Here is a 21,663-nt window from a genome sequence, read left to right on the forward strand (position 1 = left end):
TTACAGTGAAATTCTTAATTATGAGCCCCTAACCAACAGTGCAGTCTCTAAAATGTAAAGTTTTGTCACACAACACAATACCACAGATGTGTCAAGTTTTTAGGGAGTGTGCAATTGGCATGCTGACTGCAGGAATGTCCACCAGAGCTCTTGACGATGTGGCCTATTTAAAAAAAGAACAATGATAAACAGGGAATATAAAACAAGAAGACAGAAGATATGGTGAAGTAAGGAGTTTTATTAAAAAGCAGACTTCTCAATGTTGCATTTGAAAGAAATCAGTTACTCTTGAACTACACAAATGTCAACCTCAACTAAAACTGATGGTGGAAGGAAAAAACATAACGAGGATGGAGATTTTGTATTCTTTATGCAACATCAAAAGTGTCATCTTGTGTTTGTCTTGTATATATTATTGATGCTTGAGTTAGAAAGCGCATACACATTTTAATCATCGTCATTTAAAATATAAAGCAGTCACAGAGTTCCATTAAAACCATTTTGCCAGGTTCCAACCCTAAGGAACCCAATCTCTAAGAGATCGACAAATGTCAAGTCACTTGTCCTATAGATTTGTCAAGTAGGCTAAGTTACCCCAAAGCGCTGCTCTAGGATCAGCTTAAGCTACCCTCATCCTGAACATGACATTTAGGAGTAAAAACACAGCAGGTCCTGGATCAGTACTTAAGTGGAACTTCTATCTAAAAACAATCAGGTTCTCAATCAAATCTACAGTAGCTGAGAGAGGTGCACTGAGAACCAATAAGTTGCCTTAAGCCAGTGTTTCCCAACTCCGGTCCTCGAGTACCCCTAACAGTACATCTTTTTGTTGTGGCCCTAGACAATCACACCTGATTCTACTTGTCAACTTATCATCAAACCTTTGAGAAGTTGAATCAGGTGTTTTGTCCGGGACTAAAACAAAACAGTGTGCTGTTAGGGCTACTCGAGGACCGGAGTTGGGAAACAGTGGCCCAGGTAATCCTGAGGGCTGGAGTTGGAACTGCCACGGGCCTCCACTCTGGAGTAAGTAGCTCACATGGACCAATAGCAAAGCTGGAAGCAACAAGGCAGGAATTAGCAGGAGCCCAGCTATTGACGACAGATCTCCCATAGTGCACGTGGGTCCTCCCTGTTCTGATTGTCAGCGCTCTGAGCACATGGCTTTGAAGGTTGCTCCCAGAGACTTAAGTCTGTCGTCCAACCTTCTCTCTTATATTTTTTTAATTAAATGTATTTATTCTTTATTTTAATGGCATTATGTCCAAAGACAAACAAACAAACTTAGTGCAGTTATTTTCTTATTCTGTCCATAGGTTCACATGCACATCCATTGCAATAGTCAGTCTTCCAATTCCTCAGACTTTACTGTAGTAAGCTGGGTGGGTTTATGCTAACAGTCAATAGGTTTTGTATTGGTAGACAAAATGGACACTCATTCATGGCCGTCTGCTTTGTCAGAAGCGACCATAGTAAAGAGCTTGATATAATTTAGAAGTAAAATGTGTCAAGATCATAGACTTCAATAAGGTAGGAATAATGGGTGTCTGGGTATCAGCATGCATTACAGACATTTAACAAAAAGCCTGTTGCTACTGAGGCTGACCCTATTTCAACATGTCGAAAATCCATATGAAAGGACTTGTAGTTACTGTATTTTAGAACCTCTCCTTTCAGGACTAAAAGCCAAACCAGGGGTACTGAGTTAGAGCTGTGTAGAAGTGTGTACTGTAGGAATTGGGTAACCATATGCCACACAAAGCAGTTGGTTATGGGGAACACTTAACAGCTCAGATTACTGTGTGCAGACTGTTCACATTGCATTGCCAAAATGGTGGATTTACACACCCACCCAGCACAATCCCATATTCTATCCTACTTATTGAATTCATAGGTTTTGTTGGACAAGCTAGACCAAAATGCGATGTCAGGTTATCGCTGATTTCTGGTAGTCAATAGGCCTCTATTTGAAGAAATAGCAAAGTGCTGCACTAACGTAAACATTGTAAATTATAGCATTGTATTATGTTACATATGGGACAGAACTTTATTTCCTCAGCCACCACAAAAAAGAGCTCATTCTCTTTCGGTTAGCCACGACATTCTCTGAGCTTCACTCAGTTTTCTAGTGCAACATCATTTCATTTCCAACTTCACCCCCACAAAAAGACGTTAGGGCGAGAGCTAAGAGTACAGTTTGTGAGGGTGTTTTTTGGGGGGCTTGGACAGAATCAGGTACAGAAGATGCAGAAAGGCAGGCAGGAAGCGGATCAGATATAAACAAGTTGAAGCATTAAAAAAGGTAAATAAACAAAGAGAATGTACATAAGGGCTCCTATGGGTGAAAGTCTGTACTACTGTAGCCTACTCCATGGGTCATCTGAAGCTTTTCCACTCTTTGTGGACATTTATGGTGATAACTGTTTGAGTGTGTGATATATCTATATATATATATATATATCTTGCAGATTGATCAAGTTCACATGTTATCCAGATGGTTTTGAAATAACAAAGTGACACCAATAACTAAATAACCTGCCACTCAAGCAGTATAGACCACTACTGACAAGTCATGGAGTAAACCTGGTTGTTATTACAATCCAGTAGCATGAAACTAACAAAGGTTTCTAATATATGTGATAATATGTCACTATTGTAGTCTGTCAGATTCTCTAGACCTATACAAGCAGTTCCATGCAAAATGTCACAGTATTGTTTTCCTCGAGTTTACACATGTTTTGCTGAGATTTAGGAAGGCAAATGGTTCGGGGCTTAAGTCCAAAGTCATTATTATTATTTGCTTACAAGAACACAGTTCTTAAAGCTGTAGGGGTTATTTTCCAAGAAAAAGCAAGACACCTCCATCCTAACCTCACCTGCCAATGTGTTCTGAGAAAACAGAGCCTATTTCCCGTCAGCATCATTTTTACCTTAGCATTCAGAACTGTACATAAAACTCTCCATTATGTCATTAGGACTCTAAAGCTAGTTTCTGTATTTGTTGAGGTCCCAATGCAAACAGATGGTGACTAAGCACAACACTCTCTCCCCCTGCAGTCTCAATTAAGGCACTGATCCCCGCCCCTTCTTCAGAACAGGAAAACTCACCTCCCTAAATGACAGTATTTTACTGGAAAGCCATTTCACTTCCCCTTAGAGCCAGTAGTGGTTGCACATGCAAATTGACCAAAGGAGTCGATTTGCAGTTATTACCTCTATATTACAGGTTTGGTTTACAGTCTATCTTTCCTATCGTATTAGTGATTTGCAACAAGCAGGTTTACTTATAGATGAATAGAGATTGAGAACCAGGAAGATAATTGGTTTCTTGTCGGGATGTGGATAGAATAAGTATATAGGCCTACAGTACAAACATTGCTAGTTTGACTGTATATTTGGAGATTTTCCACAATGGAAGACTTTCACAGTGCTACTTTATTGAAATCACACAGCAGCTCTAGTGGCCTTCAGAGGGAAAGTCAGATACCCCACCTTTGTTTTCAAAGAAGTGTCATGTTATTCCATTCTCTGGCCCACTTTTAAATGAGTACATACAACACTGTACAAGGTGCTAGAAAATAGTTATCTTGTGGTACCAAGATACTGTATTTTACTGTACAGTACTGTTCCCGTACTCTACCAAGGATAGGTGAAGCAGTTCTACAGTTCACATTTACCCATAGTCCCACACACCCACTCACCCACATCCCCCTGCCCTGCCTTATTATCCTATGCAGGTCACATTTCTCCAAAAAATACTCTTGTAAACATTTTTGTTTTCTCATTACCTAGTGCAATTATAACCCTGTGCTCCTTATTAAAGAAACCGGACCATGTCAATGCCTCCCCAAAATAACCATACAACAGGATCATATAGATATTCAACACAACATAACGGGCCCAGTCTAAAAAAATGGCACATATAATAAAGCATTTGAATTTGACAGAGGAAATGTGATCTTGTTGTTTCGTTGTTGAGATCCCAAGCCAATATGATAACTGCCAGCGTCTTGAATCGTGGCTTAGTGTAGGCTGTCGTCGGTTGACATTGATATTCGCTATTCTAAAAACCAGATCAATCTTATTTTCACTTAATATAGAACAATAACATATGACAAACATGATGTGCTTTTGAATCATGCGATTATAAGACAACAATTCAAAGCAAGGCTTTTCAGAAGGCTGGCCATTAAAATTATTGTCTTGGAAGTTGATTATTTAGGTTTTTGGGACCACTCCAATTCTACTGTCTCCTTACCTTATGTTTTTACCCAGGTCTTATGATCAAGCACACATTCATAAACTACAACATACAGTGTGGGTGTCTGATAGGTCTATCGATGTGTTACCCCAAGCAACTTATTCCGGTGGGTTATCGACCAACCATTATCGTTAGAAGCTATTTATAGACTTCTTCCCTACTTTTGGCAAAAAGTAACAGAGCGAGAAGAGACAAAATATACAAAAACTAAAGTGCAACAAAACTAGTAAATGTCGCTGTGCAACATTTTGTCTCTCGTCTCCCCCCTGCCGTAGAGCAACAGTCGCCGTCAGCATGACCGACCATCCAAGTCCACATTACCTCAAATCCTCCAATCGAACAAGGAGATATGGGGGCAAATTTCAGTTAGCCTACTTCTTTAGAACAGTCTAGGCATCTCCATAAGCTCCCCATCAATCTCTTCCTATAACCTCTTCAAGTGCAAATGCAATAAGCCAACAGAAATGTATTATATTAGTTTCATTCAATAATTTACAAAAAACAAATAGCGGATGCAAGAAAGCTGTAGGCTGGGTGCTGTAGTCTTAGTGCTGATCCTTTCGAGCACGCCGTGACGCTAGTAAAACCGTGCTTTTCACCGGCAACTCACTTTGAAGTCCTCACTACTATGTAGTATGCTCAATTCAGCATGTCTCTAGTGCCCTCCACCCCAGATGAAAGCCAGGCCATACCCAAGTTAACAAACCTGGGTGAAACACAGGCGAAATGCATGACTCTGAAAAGAAACGCATATATAAAGGTACCTCCTTCCATATTAATGATGTATCTTCAGGCAACTGCAGCTGTTGTTTCTTTTCTGTATGCATATTCATAAGTGGCTCTGTTGTTGATGTATTTTAGATTCTCTGTATTCGTTTTGCATGCAAGCTTTCTGTTAGTGCATGTTCGTGTCTCTGACGTTTCCATGACTCAGTCTGTGTTACTGTGTACTATTGTAAGGGTATGCTAAGTTTGCAAGCACTGTTAATCTGATTTGTCAGAGTCTCAGATGCATCAGTACTGTATTAGAGGTTAAAATCACAAGGTGTGTGGGAACAGTGATTGTGCGTGTGTGTATATGTACTGTATGTACGTGCATCTATCCGTTAAAAGACACAGGCATTGCATTGACTGGCCAATCAAAGATGACGTCATCTTGTCTAAGGATGATCCATAGACAAAAAGCTCTTCGTGTTTCCAGATAATCTTTTCAATTTGCGTGGAAAACCACAACCCTTAAGCAACACAAAGGGAGGTTAAAAGTTTCTTCTCTCTCTCTCTCTCTCTCTCTCTCTCTCTCTCTCTCTCTCTCTCTCTCTCTCTCTCTCTCTCTCTCTCTCTCTCTCTCTCTCTCTCTCTCTCTTCTCTCTCTCTCTCTCTCACAACATCACATGCTATTTTTTTTTTCCCAACGTGAAATTGTTCAACTGATTTGCTGTATGTTGCGACGAGAACATATTATATCTTCCAAGAATTTGTGTGGCACTTTAAGAAGGAATATGGTAAATTGTATTAAATACACTGAGCCATGTTGCTCCTGTAGAGTACTGTATGTTTAGTCTCTCACACCCCCAGTGTAGTGTGATCTGTTTCAAGGTTACTTAGGTTATTTATAGAACCCATGCTTGCTTTCCTAGAAAGAGGACTATCATTTTACAGTCTTATCTGACCCACACTCCATAGATGTACAGTAACTGTTACTGTTGTGTAGCAAGTTCTACAACTATGCAGGAAGGATAACACAATAGTGTTACTTTTTTTCAGTTTTAACTACAATGTGGTCTTGAAGATGAATACTAAAAATTGACTGGAGAAAATTACCTGATGTCTCAGGACTAAAGTAAAGTTCTTCCATGTTCAAATGAGAGATTTTTTTATTCTCGCTAAGTAATTCGGTTTGTTCCCCGGCAATGCTTGTGTCTGTTCAACATAGCACATCTTGTACTCCCTGCCCTGCTAAAGAATACACCGTGTGTGTGTGTGTTGTACTGTAAGTTCTGAGAGCATGGCTTTTTGTACTGAGAGGTTACCTTAGGAAAGGGCGGAGGAGGAGGGGTGGAAGAGGAGAGAAAGAGCGAGTGAAAGAAAGTGTGGCGGTGGATGGATCAGAGATAGACGCCAGAGGATGTTCACTGCCCGTTCATTCGCAGGTCCTCTCCTAACTCCTTCCCTTCCTGTCCTGGGGCCATGTCACCCCGCCCCACGGCCTCGCCTCCCGGCATCAAGGCCCCCTCCAACCCAGCCTCCTCCTCCTCCTCCTCTTCCTCCTGTTCCTCCTCCCCTCCCTGGGGACCGACAATTTCTGCGTCCACGCCCTCCCCTCCAGCCTCCCCCATCCCTGGGCTGACTGTGTCCAACAGAGAGTGAGTCCTGCGTGGGTCCTTCTGCTCTGAGTACAGCCTCTGGTCCAGGGACAGGCTAGAGGGGGTCAGGGATTTAAAATCGGTTTCGAAGGGGAGCATTACCCCGGGTCCGGCGGCTCCCAGGGCCAGGCCCAGGCCCACACCAGCAGCCACCCCTACACCGGCCCGGTAGACCTCCATACCATCAGGCAGCATGGACTTGATCTTGGGCAGCCAGCGTTTGCGAACGCGTCGCGCGTTGGTGCACATGTCTGCGGCGATCACGTTCATCTCACTCTCTTTGAAGTTGGGTGCAAAGTTCTGACAGTAGACTGGAGAGAGAGAGAGAGAGAGAGAGAGAGAGAGAGAGAGAGAGAGAGAGAGAGAGAGAGAGAGAGAGATGGAGAGACAGACAGAAAAACCCAGAGAGAAAGAACAAGAGACAGAGACAGAGGGAGAGAAAAAGAGAGAGAGAGAGAGAAAGATACAGAGAGAGAGAAAAAGAGACAGAAAGAGTTAGAAGACATTATTTTTTTTAAATAACCCATTATTTTTTTTAAATAACCCGCTGTTTTGCCTGTGGCTCAGTCTATATGAATAGTTGATCAAAAGCCCCAAAAACGAATATTACAGTATGTTACAGTATGACTTAAAAAAAAAATGATGTACTCACAGTTCCATAAATTCATAAATGCTTGTGTTTTCATAACCTAAAATGGCTAATGGCTACAGACTAGTCTGGAACATCACACTTCTTCATTCAAAGTCTCATAAACCATCTACAATAGTTTGACTCTGAAACAGTAACATCATTCAACAGAGGCTGCCATCCCCCTGAACCATTATCCTCCATTCTAAACAACCAGATATTTTACCATGTAAGATCACCGTTTGACCAACTTCAGACTCACGTTTGACAGCGTTGAGCACGCGGCTGTCCAGAGGTTTCCTACTGGGGTCACTGGTGGAAGAGCGGATGCCAGTCCCACAACTGTTAGCCAGGGTGTTCCTGCAGGCACACAGAGCCAACACCAGAGGGCAGCATGAACACCACTTTCATATGAAACGTCCACACTGCAAACCGTAGGTTTATGTTGACTTGAGAAGATAGATTCATACATATATACAAAACTTTGTGCAAGTAAGGGCATTGAAAACAAGGAATCTAAATGTAAGTTGGATATGTGTATGGATTCTGAGTCTGAATACGATCGCATATGAAACAGACACTTCATCATGAAAACTATACTGATAAAGCTAACAGCTTCTGGATCTGAGTCACACCTAAAACATGTAAATCATTTAACTGTTAATCAATAACTTTTAGATTGGCTTTGACTTACCTGTCGAAGAAGGTGGCGAGCAGGCGACGCAGTAGGACTTTGTGTTTGATGCCAGCACACAGGTGACAGTTCATTAGCTGGCCTCGTGTCATAAACACAGATGTACCTTGGGTGGTGTGAGAGAGAGCTTCCTGATTGAAATAGGTTTCCCCATCACGACTACATTACCCTATGTATTTCTATCACTACTTTATAACCCAACTCTCATTTCTTTCATTAAACATTTATGCTGTAAAAGTACTCTCACCGAGACAGTGCTATTTCACCCCATCACTTATCTTCATTCCCATCACTTATTTTATGTGACACCTCTTGAATAAATAAGATTTCCATCGTATTCATTACAAACGGCAAATCAACTTGAACATTTCATACAGCATTCGATCTAATCTCTACCTTCTACCTCAACCCGTTTACCAAAGACTAACAGAGACCTCAGCCTTGCTACTTCAAAAAAACTGATCTCATCTAACCAGTATTCACCAATCCACCTCTCATTCTCTCCTCCTGCTGCCTACCTCCCACCAGCTCCAGTTTCTCCCCCGGGTCTCCTTCGGTGTAGAGCTTGGGGTGGCAGCGGTAGCCGATCTGGCTGACGAGGCTGGCGGGCAGGGCCACCAGGTCCCTACGGATCAGCACACAGGAGCGGCTCTCCAGGGACAGGGGCATGGCTGCCATCTCTGGCTTTTCCTGGACTGGAGAGGGACAGGTGAGGAGAGGGAGTGGGTTAACTCTGTAGTGGAAGAAATCATAAGTGTTATGGAAATAACAATAAACCCTTTCTATAGAGAGGGAGACAAAATCTCCCTGGGTGAAATACAGAGAGACAGAAAGACAAAGAGAGACAGGCAGACACACAGGCTACGATCTAGTCCTTCTACAGTGCTCTTACATATTTCAAGGAGAAAGCTAGATAGAATTTAACATCAGCCTACACACAAGGTTAAGGTGATCTCCATTAAAAGTGAGGGTGTTTAATAAATGATTCAAGGCCTAGCACAGCTAAGTTCCAGATTCGCAACGTGCTGTATCAGCATCTTGAGAGACACAGGGGGGAGTGTTACTGGTTTCAAAATGTGGATTAATTTCCCTCCCAAAACCTTCACATTGACCTCTAAGATGGCCCGCACACACACACACACACACACACACACACACACACACACACACACACACACACACACACACACACACACACACACACACACACACACACACACACACACACACACACACACACACACACACACACACACACGCACACACGCACGCACTCTCTCTCTCTCTCTCTCTCTCTCAAATATCCCACAATGTCACCCTGGGGTGTTCTGACTGATTGTAGATAGAATGGATTTCATAAATATCTGAAACTCTAGACTTAGACAAACCTGTCCAATAGCAATGCCCTCTGCAACAAAAAAATAAAAACCTCTGCAGTAGGGACAGTGGGGTGTTTTAATGTCTGTGTGTGTGTGTGTGTGTGTGTGTGTGTGTGTGTGTGTGTGTGTGTGTGTGTGTGTGTGTGTGTGTGTGTGTGTGTGCGTGAGTGTGCAAGTACAGTGCATCCGGAACGTATTCAGAACCCTTGACTTTTTCCACATTTTGGTAAATTACAGCCTAAAATGAGTTCAATACTTTCTAAAGAAAATAAAAAAATGAATATCACATTTGCCTAGGTTTTCAGACCCTTTACTCAGAACTTTGTTGAAGTACCTTTGGCAGCGATTACAGCATCAAGTCTTCTTGGATATGACGCTACAAGCTTGGCACACCTGTATTTGGGGATTTCATCCCATTCTTCTCTGCAGATCCTCTCAAGCTCTGTCAGGTTGGATGGGGAGTGTTGCTGCACAGCTATTTTTATGGTTCTCCAGAGATGTTCGATCGGTTTCAAGTCTGAGCTCTGGCTGGGCCACTCAAGGACATTCAGAGACGTCCTGAAGCAACTCCTGCGTTGTCTTGGCTGTGTGCTTATGGTCGCTGTCCTGTTAGAAGGTGAACCGTAGCCCTAGTCTGAGGTCCTGAGCGCTCTGGAGCAGGTTTTCATCAAGGATATCTCTGTACTTTGCTACATTCATCTTTCCCTCGATCCTAACTCGTCTCCAGTCCCTGCCGCTGAAAAACATCCCACAGCATGATGCTGCCACTACCATGCTTCACCGCAGGAATGGTGCCAGGTTTCCTCCAGATGTGACGCTTGGCATTCAGGCCAAAGAGTTAAATCTTGGTTTCATTAGACCAGAGAATCTTGCTTCTCATGGTCTGAGTCATTTATATGGCTTTTGGCAAACTCCAAGCGAGCTGTCATGTGCCTTTTACTGAAGAGTGGCTTCCGTCTGGCCACTCTACCATAAAGGTCTGATTGGTGCAGTGCTGCAGAGATGGTTGTCCTTCTGGAAGGTTCTCCCATCTCCGCAGAGGAGCTGTCAAACTTCTTCCATTGGGTTCTTGGTCACCTCCCTGGCAAAGGCCCTTCTTCCCGATTGCTCAGTTTGTAAATAAGGTATTTCTGTTTTTTATTATTGACATTTTCAAAATGTTTGCAAATGTATTAAAAATCTGTTTTCACTTTGTCATTATGGGGTATTGTGTGTATGTATATTGATAAAGAAAAATAAATAATTTGATCAATTTTTGAATAAGGCTGCAACGTAACAAAATGTGGAAAAAGTCAAGGGATCTGAATCATTTTCGAATGCAGTGTATGTGTGCGTGCGTGTGTGTGCATAAAAGCCAATTTATGCTCGATCCGAAGATGGAGAGTAATGATGCAATTGCGGAGCCGCCGGAGGCATGCAGAAGCCAAATTGAGCTCTGTACCGCATTGCCGTGCGCCACCTACATTTTTTAACAATGTGGACGCCTCCGTATAGCTCCGTATAGCATCGCATTGACATGATTGGTTGATGGTAGGTGGTGGCAGGATATCCGGTATAAAAACAAACTCACTTCCTGAACAACTTCCTTCACAACAGCTTTGCTCACAATAAGTATAAATGCCCTGAAAACTGCAGATGCTATATTGCAGTAAATGCTGTACAGCCTCTGCAGAAGTCGGATTGACCATGCAAAGCCTTTTAGTTGTATAATTAATACAGTAACTATAACCTCATATAACATTCTCATAAGTCTACATAAATAAGACTATTTAAAGCCCACCATTAAATGAGCATGACAAGACACAATGCTAATAGTGCACGATGTTCATGATTGATGTTATGAGATGCATTATATGAAATCCCATTTTATGAGGCCACGTGACATTATTTATGACACATTCATGATTTTGTAAAAACAATGAATATGTCAGCCTGGAAGGCTGGCATGCACGGCTATCAAAGTGTTATCTGATACAAGAGTACTAACCTGATCCATTCTCCAGCTCACACGCAACACTCAGTAATGTGTTCATTAAAAATTGCCCCTTAAAACCAATTTTATACATGGCTGTTTTTGTGTGGTGAATGAATTTACCTAACATGCATATTCTTGATTCTAACACTTAAGAATGAACAAATATTGCTTAATTTTTGCATGTTTCATGAACAGTGTTGGGGTAATGTGTTATAAAGTGACATGCTACTGTACTCTGATTACTTTTTTGTGGTAAAGAAATAACCTTACACAGTAGTTTTTCAATTTAAGTAATCAGTTACTATGTTACTTTTTCAAATAATTACCTACTTACTTTTACAATACTTCTAAATGTTTCCATATATAGACACACCCTATGTGTTTTAATAAAATCAACTATATACACTGAGCTTGTATAATACTTTAAGTGTACTGTTTGATGAAATAATTAAGACACATTAATGACTCAAGAGGGAGCCAGAGATCAAGATAACCAGAAGAAAAAACCTGTTCCCAACCGCCCCCCTTCCGCTCCTGCTGGCCTTTGCCTTTTTCACGTGGAGGGCCAATTTACAATTTATCTTACCATTTCTACCGATCTGCGTGCCAGTTATGATTTTCATAAGCACATTTTCATGGAACAGTTTAATTTCAATTATAATAACGTATTTCAGATATATTGCAAACTAGGTAAAAAATAGCCTACATAAAGCAAACGAACAAAAACAGGTAGAAAATATTTTGATAGAAATAAATATCCTATAAATCACTGGCTACACATGGAGGATTGTTCATGTTCTCCAATCGCATTCATCTCTCTTCTCTACCTGTCTTCAACAAACTTGAAACATTGTATCAACTATCAACTGGGTATGGCCTGCAACTGGGTCTCGCAAACTTACAACATTGTATAAATTACTCTGGGTTCTCAGAGTTTCCTGTGCCAGTGAGCTTCAGACAGACACAGCTGTATTTGCGCAAGGGATAAGAAGTAATCTTTTTTTATGACGTTTACACTGGATCAGAGCATGACATTTTTCCCATTCACACCGAGAGTCGGTGGTTATTGAAAGGGGTAGAGCTGGATAGATTTTTCAAATACATTGAGGAACTATTGTCATTCTTAATGGATGTCAACTGTTCTGCCTGCGGATATGGAATCCTGACCTGTTCGGACGTGCTACCTGCGGACGTGCGACCTGTCCCAGACCTATTATTTGACCATGATGGTCATTTATGAACATTTGAACATCTTGGCCATGTTCTGTTATAATCTCTACCCGGCACAGCCAGAAGAGGACTGGCCACCCCTCATAGCCTGGTTCCTCTCTAGGTTTCTTCCTAGGTTTTGGCCTTTCTAGGGAGTTTTACCTAGCCAACGTGCTTCAACACCTGCATTGCTTGCTGTTTGGGGTTTTAGACTGGGTTTCTGTACAGCACTTTGAGATATCAGCTGATGTACGAAGGACTATATAAATAAATTTGATTTGATGTAAAAACAGACTTTGTTTACTTGCTGTTTGAGGTGAATAAAAAAAATACTTTGAGAAGCTCCAAAGTGGTGGTGCGTTAAAACAATTAGAAATACTATCATACATGCCCAAATGAGCACATTTATACTTTTGCGCGCAGGCCAGGTGGTTTAGGCCTACATGTATACGTAATCAGGTGTGTGTCCTTACTCAACAATATGACAGGAGCGCTCTCAACAAAATACAATTAATAAATTGACAACCCATAAATGGAATGAAATAAACCAAAACTTGTTTCTCACAAGTGTAACATAGGTTGTGCGCTCTGCAAACAACGTGTCCACTTCGACAATGAGAATGACAAAAGACTGGAATAATAATATATTGAATGCATTAACAGAAATGACTTTAACCAAACAAACATTGCAGATTAGAAATTATAGGATTAATTGGTAAATGTACTACTGGTGTATGGTGGTATATGTAATGGTGAGTTGCAAGACATTAACAATCAAAGGGCAATTCACACAATTAAGTTATAAAACAATGAATTGGCGGGAGAGAGCACATTCTAGAGACAAGCCTGGTGCATCTAAGCCACAATCCCTTCTTCTTGAATCAACATTTTAAATTATACCTAAGACACATTAATACTCTCACTCTTGCCGATATCTGTCTAAGAGTGATGGACTGTACCATCTCCATGGCCTCCGCAATGGATTAGTCCAATGAAACAGGCGCGAATCAGTCACGTTGTCTAGTGTGCCATGAATGTTTTTGTTACAATTTTTGACGGCCGAACTAAAAAAAATCTCAGTCGAACAACAAACCTATCGACAAAAAAATGGGGTCAGCCCTAGTTGTAACATAACGGGTTACTTTTAATGCAAGTAATGTTGTAACATAACAAGTTACTTCATGAAGTGAGATGTTGCAAGTGAGCCCTTGCTTTGACATTTGGCACTTTATTTGATACAGTCCTGTAAAGTATTTGAAACAATTGGCAGTTTGGCAGTTTGGCAGTCTGGCAGTTTGGCAGGTGTTGACATTCATTGTCGGTATTCATTTTGGGCTGCTTTGTACGAGTTCATTTGAAATGGTTAAATACAACTGGCAACTTTACACCAAATGGAACTTATTTTCCCTATGAAGTACTAGAAACCAGGAGGACTATATATGATAATAATAATGACAACAGCTAGGCAGTCATGTAAGGGATAAATGCAGACATTCTGTACATTATCTTGGAAATAATGGACAACGTAGTGGAGTTAATTTTTCCATGGTAATGTATAGAACAGAAGAGTTTATCCCGCTTATACCACAGTTACCAAATAAAACAATATTTACCGGTAGAAATCAAACATCTTCATTGATATTTTCATTTTTTATAACAAACATGTCGGAGGATTTGACAGCATAGCACCACTTGCGTCATGACTACCATAGAATTTCATGTTCATCATTCACCACATTAGGTCATCCCAAAAATATGTCTCTACAAAAACAAATCAATTGCTAGTTAGCTAGCAATGTTTTTCTTTGTTGGACCTGCTTTTACAATGTATCCAGTTTTGGGTTTGTGTGGTTGTTGGTTTAGCTTTCTGTAACTTTGTAGCAATGGTCTGCATGTGTAGGTGCATATTGCGTCATGATTGCAAGGTTTCCCAGTATCTTTTCCAACTGTCCCGATATCTTGTCCAACCGTCTCGTTATTTGGTTTTAATGTCCATTCTAGAATGCTCTTCTAGCCAGTCAGAAACGAGTATTCAACAATGCTGTGGTATAACATGTATTATATGTCATTTCTACCAGTAAATGTGTGCTTAACCTGTTAAGTCGACCCTCTACTTTTTCGAACAATCTGTTAAAAATCGCGCAACATTTCAGCGCCCTGCTACTCAGGCCAGGAATATGGTATATGCATATGATTAGTATGTGTGGATAGAAAACACTCAGACGTTTATAAAACTGGTTAAATCACGGCTGTGACTATAACAGAACGTGCGTTTCATCGAAAAGTGCAGGAATATCTGATCACTGAAAATGGAAAAAAATATCCATCCGCGATTGTTCAAAGTGAATCGAATTAAATGAGGCCGAGGTTGCAGTGTCTACAGCTTCCACACGTTGTCTAGAGTCTTGTCATTTGATTCGCAATTGATTCTTGGTCTAACCGAATCAAGGGAATCGATTCCCTCCGGTCTCCGACCGGATGTTTTGGTCGAGCTCTCTCCAAGACATTTTTTCGAAACAGACACCTATAGAATTGACATCGCCTCCTGATGAATTTTATCGCTTATTAACGTGTACTAATACCTAAAGTTGCATTACAAAATTATTTCGAAGTGTTTTGTGAAAGTTTATCGTCGACTTTTTGAATTTTAAAAAATGACGTTACGTTATGAAACGCTATTTTTTTCCGTTTATCACACAGTCTTCATAGATCGATATCTAGGCTATATATGGACCGATTTAATCGAAAAAAAAGACCCAATAGTGATTATGGGACATCTAGGAGTGCCAACAAAGAAGATGGTCAATGGTTAATGGTTAATGAATGGTTAATGAACGTTTGAGTTTTAACTAATACTATTAGCATTTAGCGTAGCACATTTGCATTTCCAGAGCTCTAGATGGGACGCCTGCGTGCCAGGTAGGACCAAGAGGTTAAGCATTGTTTTCTTTGGTAACTGTGGTATATGCGGGATAAACACCTCCGTTCTGCACATTACCTTGGAATAGTGAACTCCGCAAAGGGACTCGTGGTCATCCATTCTTTTCAAGGTGATGTATAGAACGTCGCATTTATCCCGCATATCAAACACCAAGGAAATAGCTGGCAGTTAAACAAATGAGTAGCAGTTATACTAATATACAGTAACAGAGAACTGCATTATTAAGCAACAGTTGATACTTACTTCCGTATGGGTTGGCTGAGCGCCCATAGATCTGACTGTAGGCCTCTTCCGTGATCCCGTCATACGGCTCTTCCTCAAACTCCTCATCCTCATTCTGGTAGGAGGTTGGGCTGTCCGTGGTAGGCAGGCTGGAGGCCCCAGGACTGGACCTCTCTCCCCCTGCCACTGGATAGGGCTGCATCCCGGGGAAGATGGTGGTTCCCCCCGCCCCCGTGTAGAACAATGAGCTTCCCTTGGAGAGCCTCCCTCCCAGCTCAGATGAAGAGGACCCTTTCTTATGGTGACTCAGGCTGGGCAACGGATCGCACCCCTCCAGTTTGATCCTCCGCGTGGGCTGCACCAGGGAGGGGGACCAGCCCGGCGGCCCCAGGATGGACGTCCCTGACCCGGCCAGTGTGTTGTTACTGGGGCTCTGGGGCTCTGAGCCTGGTTGCTGCTCCTCCATGGCTGCCGTCTGAGAGTCACAATGGGGCGAGTTGGCCTTAAACATCAGGTCCATGCCCCGCTCCACAATATGCTGGATCTGAAGATACCCGGCGGTGTACATCACCACCAGCTGCTCACTGGCTGCCATGGTCAGCTTTCCCGTGTAGCAGAAGGATAATATCAGCTGGAAGCAGGCGGGAGTCACCGACGAGGGCAGCTCAAACTGGCTCTTGGACGAGCTGCTAAACAGGTCTCGGAAGTAGAGGCTGCTGGCGGCTAGTACAGCCCGGTGGGCCTTGAAGGCCTGGCCTTTAACCAGGATGGAGACATCACAGTACTGACCGAGCAGGCGCTGCTCATTGAGGGAGCCCAGCACCGTGCTGCCGAAGTTGGGGATCTCCAAGTGGAGCAGCTGGGACATGGTGGTGGAGAAAGAGGAGGAGGAGGAGGAGGAAGAGGCTTCAGAGAGTCACCACTGACAAGGCCAGAGAAAGGGACATCTGTACAAGAAGAGAAGGAGGGATGGATTAGACAAATTGGAAAACTTGAGAAGAGAGGAGAATAGATTATGTGAAAAACGGAGAGAAAAAAGAGACGTGAGACAGATAAGTGAAACCGATGTGTAAAACAGAGGGTACAGTGGGAAAGGGAGGAAGAGAGAGGGGGACGTTGGAGAGAGAGCAGAAAGAGACATGTGACAGAAGAATGTGTGTGAAGAGAGAGACATGGGATAACTGCAGAAATATGGTATAAAAACATAAATTAAGGTAATATGCAAAGTATTCAACGTAGTAGGCCTCAATGACCAAAGGAACAGTTAATATAATCAGTGTAATGATATACAGTGGGACAAAAAAGTATTTAGTCAGCCACCAATTGTGCAAGTTCTCCCACTTAAAAAATGAGAGGCCTGTAATTCAACTATGACAGACAAAACAAGAAAATCACATTGTAGGATTTTGAATGAATTTATTTGCAAATTATGGTGGAAAATAAGTATTTTGTCAATAACAAAAATGTATCTCAATACTTTGTTATATACCCTTTGTTGGCAATGACAGAGGTCAAACGTTTTCTGTAAGTCTTCACAAGGTTTTCACACACTGTTGCTGGTATTTTGGCCCATTCCTCCATGCAGATCTCCTCTAGAGCAGTGATGTTTTGGGGCTGTTGCTGGGAAACAAGGACTTTCAACTCCCTCCAAAGATTTTCTATGGGGTTGAGATCTGGAGACTGGCTAGGCCACTCCAGGACCTTGAAATGCTTCTTACGAAGCCACTCCTTCGTTGCCCGGGCGGTGTGTTTGGGATCATTATCATGCTGAAAGACCCTGCCACGTTTCATCTTCAATGCCCTTGCTGATGGAAGGAGGTTTTCACTCAAAATCTCACGATACATGGCCCCATTCATTCTTTCCTTTACACAGATCAGTCACCCTGGTCACGTTGCAGAAAAACAGCCCCAAAGCATGATGTTTCCACCCCCATGCTTCACAGTAGGTATGGTGTTCTTTGGATGCAACTCAGCATTCTTTGTCCTCCAAACACGACGAGTTGAGTTTTTACCAAAAAGTAATATTTTGGTTTCATCTGACCATATGACATTCTCCCAGTCTTCTTCTGGATCATCCAAATGCTCTCTAGCAAACTTCAGACAGGCCTGGACATTTACTGGCTTAAGCAGGGGGACACGTCTGGCACTGCAGGATTTGAGTCCCTGGCGGCGTAGTGTGTTACTGATGGTAGGCTTTGTTACTTTGGTCCCAGCTCTCTGCCGGTCATTCACTAGGACCGCCCGTGTGGTTCTGGGATTTTTGCTCACAGTTCTTGTGATCATTTTGACCCCACGGAGTGAGATCTTGCGTGGAGCCCCAGATCGAGGGAGATTATCAGTGGTCTTGTATGTCTTCCATTTCCTAATAATTGCTCCCACAGTTGATTTCTTCAAACCAAGCTGCTTACCTATTGCAGATTCAGTCTTCCCAGCCTGGTGCAGGTCTACAATTTTGTTTCTGGTGTCCTTTGACAGGTCTTTGGTCTTGGCCATAGTGGAGTTTGGAGTGTGACTGTTTGAGGTAGTGGACAGGTGTCTTTTTATACTGATAACAAGTTTAAACAGGTGCCATTAATACAGGTAACGAGTGGAGGACAGAGGAGCCTCTTGAATAAGAAGTTACAGGTCTGTGAGAGCCAGAAATCTTGCTTGTTTGTAGGTGACCAAATACTTATTTTCCACCATAATTTGCAAATAAATTCATAAAAAATCCTACAATGTGATTTTCTGGATTTTTTTTCTTTTTTTTTCTCATTTTGTCTGTCATAGTTGATGAAAATTACAGGCCTCTCTCATCTTTTTAAGTGGGAGAACTTGCACAATTGGTGGCAGACTAAATACTTTTTTGCCCTACTGTATGAAGTACACATTGACACATTCAGCCCAAAGCGGGAGGTTTAAAAACAATTTTCAGTAGTCACCAAAGTTCCAGAGCATGTAACCAGCTGTTTTTGAGGTTGGATTGGCAAGATCAAGACCCTCCAAACATGCTTAGAGAAGCATTCATACAACAGTCCTAGATTTCTTCCAACCATAAGCCTGTCACATGCTTCCCAGTGGAAACAGTTTGCGCACAAATTATGGAAGTGTTTGGACTTTTTGCGTTCGTCAGGTTTCTTTAGGCTGTTCAGGCACACACCTTTTCTTTTAAAGGGAGTATTGGAGGAACAGACGTTTGTGTCGCCTTCTGCTAAGCTCAAACCGAACCTACTATGCGGGCGCCTTTAGAGCCTAGAGTGACGGTTAGATGGCTGACATCCTGACCTCATTAAAAATCCTACAATGTGATTTTCTGGATTTTTTCCCCTCATTTTGTCTGTCATAGTTGAAGTGTACCTATGATAAAAAAATTACAGGCCTCTCTCATCTTTTTAAGTGGGAGAACTTGCACAATTGGTGGCTTCCCCACTGTAATTTACATGTATTTTTCAACTCAGTAAGTATGTTCCCATCACTTTGACTGTATAAACTAAGCTGTAGCCAGCAAGGAAACACATGTATAATTACTAGAAACACCTAACTTCAGAGACACAAAAAATGTGTGACTTTGATAGCTCCCTTTACGATAACACCCAGTTACAGCCAGGCATGCTCCCCAGACATATTTGCATACGTTCCTTCTTTCCATGAACCTTATCTCTGTGTTTTTCTCCACCACACACTCGCCAGTTTCATTATTGAGCAACGCTGCAGGAGGGTTTCCAAGAATACAAACGGAAAATAGACACACACACACAGCCCTCTTCCCCTCTCTCTCACACACACACACACACTTGGATGGACGCAAGCACCAAACACAAACACACACACACCTCCATCCCAGACAACTCTGACCTGTACAACCCAGTCCGTAGGAAAGGAGAGTGGACACACCATGGAGCTTCCGCACGCCAGGACCAGAAGAGAAGAAGGGAGGAGAGAGAAAAAAAGCGCTCTGATGCTCTTCATCTGTCTCAAAGCCTTGCTCTGTCTCACTCAGCGCTCTGAGCTTTTCCCTCTCCCACTGTTTCTCTCTTTTAAAGATTTTCTCCCTCGCTCTCTCTCTCCTTTCACTCACCCTCACGCTCTTTCTCTCTCTCTCTCTTTCTCCCTCTGTCTCTGTCACTCCCAGGGCTGAATTCAACAAGTGCTGCTGCAGCTGGAGAGAGCGCATCAGTGATGAAGGGAGTGGGAGGCTCTCTGTGTGCAATCAATGCAGCATCTATACGTATGTCGCAGGGAGAGGGAGGGATGGAGCGAGGGAGCGAGATGGAGAGAGAGAGAGAAAAACACAGGCTACAGTTACAGACAGAGACAGAGATGGAGACTGGGCAAGGGAGGGGGTGGGCTGAGACAGAGGGAAAGTCATCTAAGGACAGTACGAGCAAAGAAAGACAATTGCGTTTGGAGCAACTTCAGCTCCTATCTGGATGTAGACAATGGCCAAGAGAGAAAACATCATCAAAGAACTAAGTAAATAAAATTAAAGTTAAATCAGAGAAAAAGGGGAGCAGAGAGAAAAGGAGTTAATTATGCTGTAACACAGTCATTTGCTCTGAAATCGTCAATGCAATATCTTATTGAGAATGTGACTCACACAAAAACAGCTCCTACTATTACCACTACTGATTCTGAATGACGGAAAAGATTGAACTTGCTAGCGTTTGTGCAAGTATTACGTTAGATTCGTTTAAAATGCTGTGACTGTCTGTTGGGGGATTTCTAACATGAGCGAGTGAGTTCTCCCAGTGAGATGTCACTGAGTTCACTGTCTTAGTTTGTTCAGGTAGACAATTTCCTCTGTTGTTGTCTGGTTACATTTTTGCACAGGCACTAAGCAGGGCTCCCGGACTGGTGTTTGGGATGGATTAGAGAAGGAAAAAGGACCCCAGACGTCATTGAGTTTGACAGAGGAAAGCCCAGGGAAAGGTTAGACAGCAGCTTACAGTACAGAGAGTGTCTCTGCTAAGGACTGTGAGGGAAGCTGTGAACATAAAACAACCATGACACACACATGAGAGAGAGAGAGAGAGAGAGAGAGAGAGAGAGAGAGAGAGAGAGAGAGAGAGAGAGAGAGAGAGAGAGAGAGAGTAGGGTGTGGGCAACATGAAATGTGTGTTTGTAAAAAGTTGGAGTTTCACTCGTAATTTACTCACTGCGTAGCTATGTAAACAACACCTGCTATGTAAACAACACCAGAATTCTTAACTCCCTCCCTCTCTGGCTCTCTCTCTCTTACCCACTCCCTCTCAGACAAAAACCCAGCCTGCCAGATGTAATGAAAAGATACCAAAACTGGGCAAACTTCTCACTTCACATCACCACAGGGAAAGAAAATGGAGAAGGGAAATCACACAGTCAGTTAGTGTGGTCACACATCAGCATTCATATTCCTGCCAGAGCAGTGGTGATGTCTGTATAAAAAACTCAAACTCAGACGAGTTCTGTCCCATTTAACACCTGCATACCGTCATTGACACTCTTCCCTCATCCTGTCTGTCTGTCTGTCTGTCTGTCTGTCTGTCTGTCTGTCTGTCTGTCTGTCTGTCTGTGTCTGTCCGTCCGTCCGTCCGTCCGTCCGTCTGTCTGCACGCTGAAGTCTTAGGATACCTCCCCTCACTCTTGCTTTCTCTTTCCCCCTCCCTCTCTTCACACCACTTTCCCTCTGAGCTGCTGTCTTTCTGACAATCAATGCACACGGGGCTGCAATGCAGTGAGTCCCGCGTGCGCCACAGCACAGAGAGAAGTGAAGCATGCTGGGTATAGAGTCTACAGACATGCATGTACGTGCCAGCCTGGGCAGAGAGGGGGAGGGGGAGCCAGAAATATGTTGAGTCAGGCAGACGGGACGACACAGCACTGCGCACAGCACATCAGAGAGAGAGAGAGAGAGAGAGAGAGAGAGAGAGAGAGAGAGAGAGAGAGAGAGAGAGAGAGAGAGAGAGAGAGAGGGCGATGCCACATGACAAGAATAACAAGATACTTTCATCAGAGAGAGAGAGAGTTAATGCG

At 42.7% G+C, this 21,663-nt stretch overlaps 1 protein-coding gene across 3 annotated transcripts in view; it reads right to left on the minus strand.

Annotated features, from left to right (window-relative positions):
- Positions 1-218: 218 nt before the first annotated feature.
- Positions 219-21,663, minus strand: part of LOC118384862 (nucleus accumbens-associated protein 2-like) — a 54,462-nt gene continuing 33,017 nt past the window's right edge. Inside the window, exons 1-6 of one of the 3 annotated variants that reach the window (XM_052521166.1) lie at positions 19,546-19,792; positions 15,694-16,619; positions 8,465-8,641; positions 7,947-8,052; positions 7,515-7,612; positions 219-6,935 (exon numbers count right to left, since the gene is read on the minus strand). In XM_052521166.1, the coding sequence (XP_052377126.1) occupies positions 6,391-6,935; positions 7,515-7,612; positions 7,947-8,052; positions 8,465-8,641; positions 15,694-16,540 (1,773 nt within the window). In that variant the 5' untranslated portion in view covers positions 16,541-16,619; positions 19,546-19,792 and the 3' untranslated portion in view covers positions 219-6,390. Of the gene's footprint in view, positions 6,936-7,514; positions 7,613-7,946; positions 8,053-8,464; positions 8,642-15,693; positions 16,620-19,506; positions 19,793-21,663 lie in introns of those variants that run through there. The other 2 variants (XM_035771559.2, XM_052521164.1) reach the window with 2 other exon arrangements.

Source organism: Oncorhynchus keta, chromosome 6 (genome assembly GCF_023373465.1).
Source record: "Oncorhynchus keta strain PuntledgeMale-10-30-2019 chromosome 6, Oket_V2, whole genome shotgun sequence".
Classification (NCBI taxonomy): Eukaryota; Metazoa; Chordata; class Actinopteri; order Salmoniformes; family Salmonidae; genus Oncorhynchus; species Oncorhynchus keta.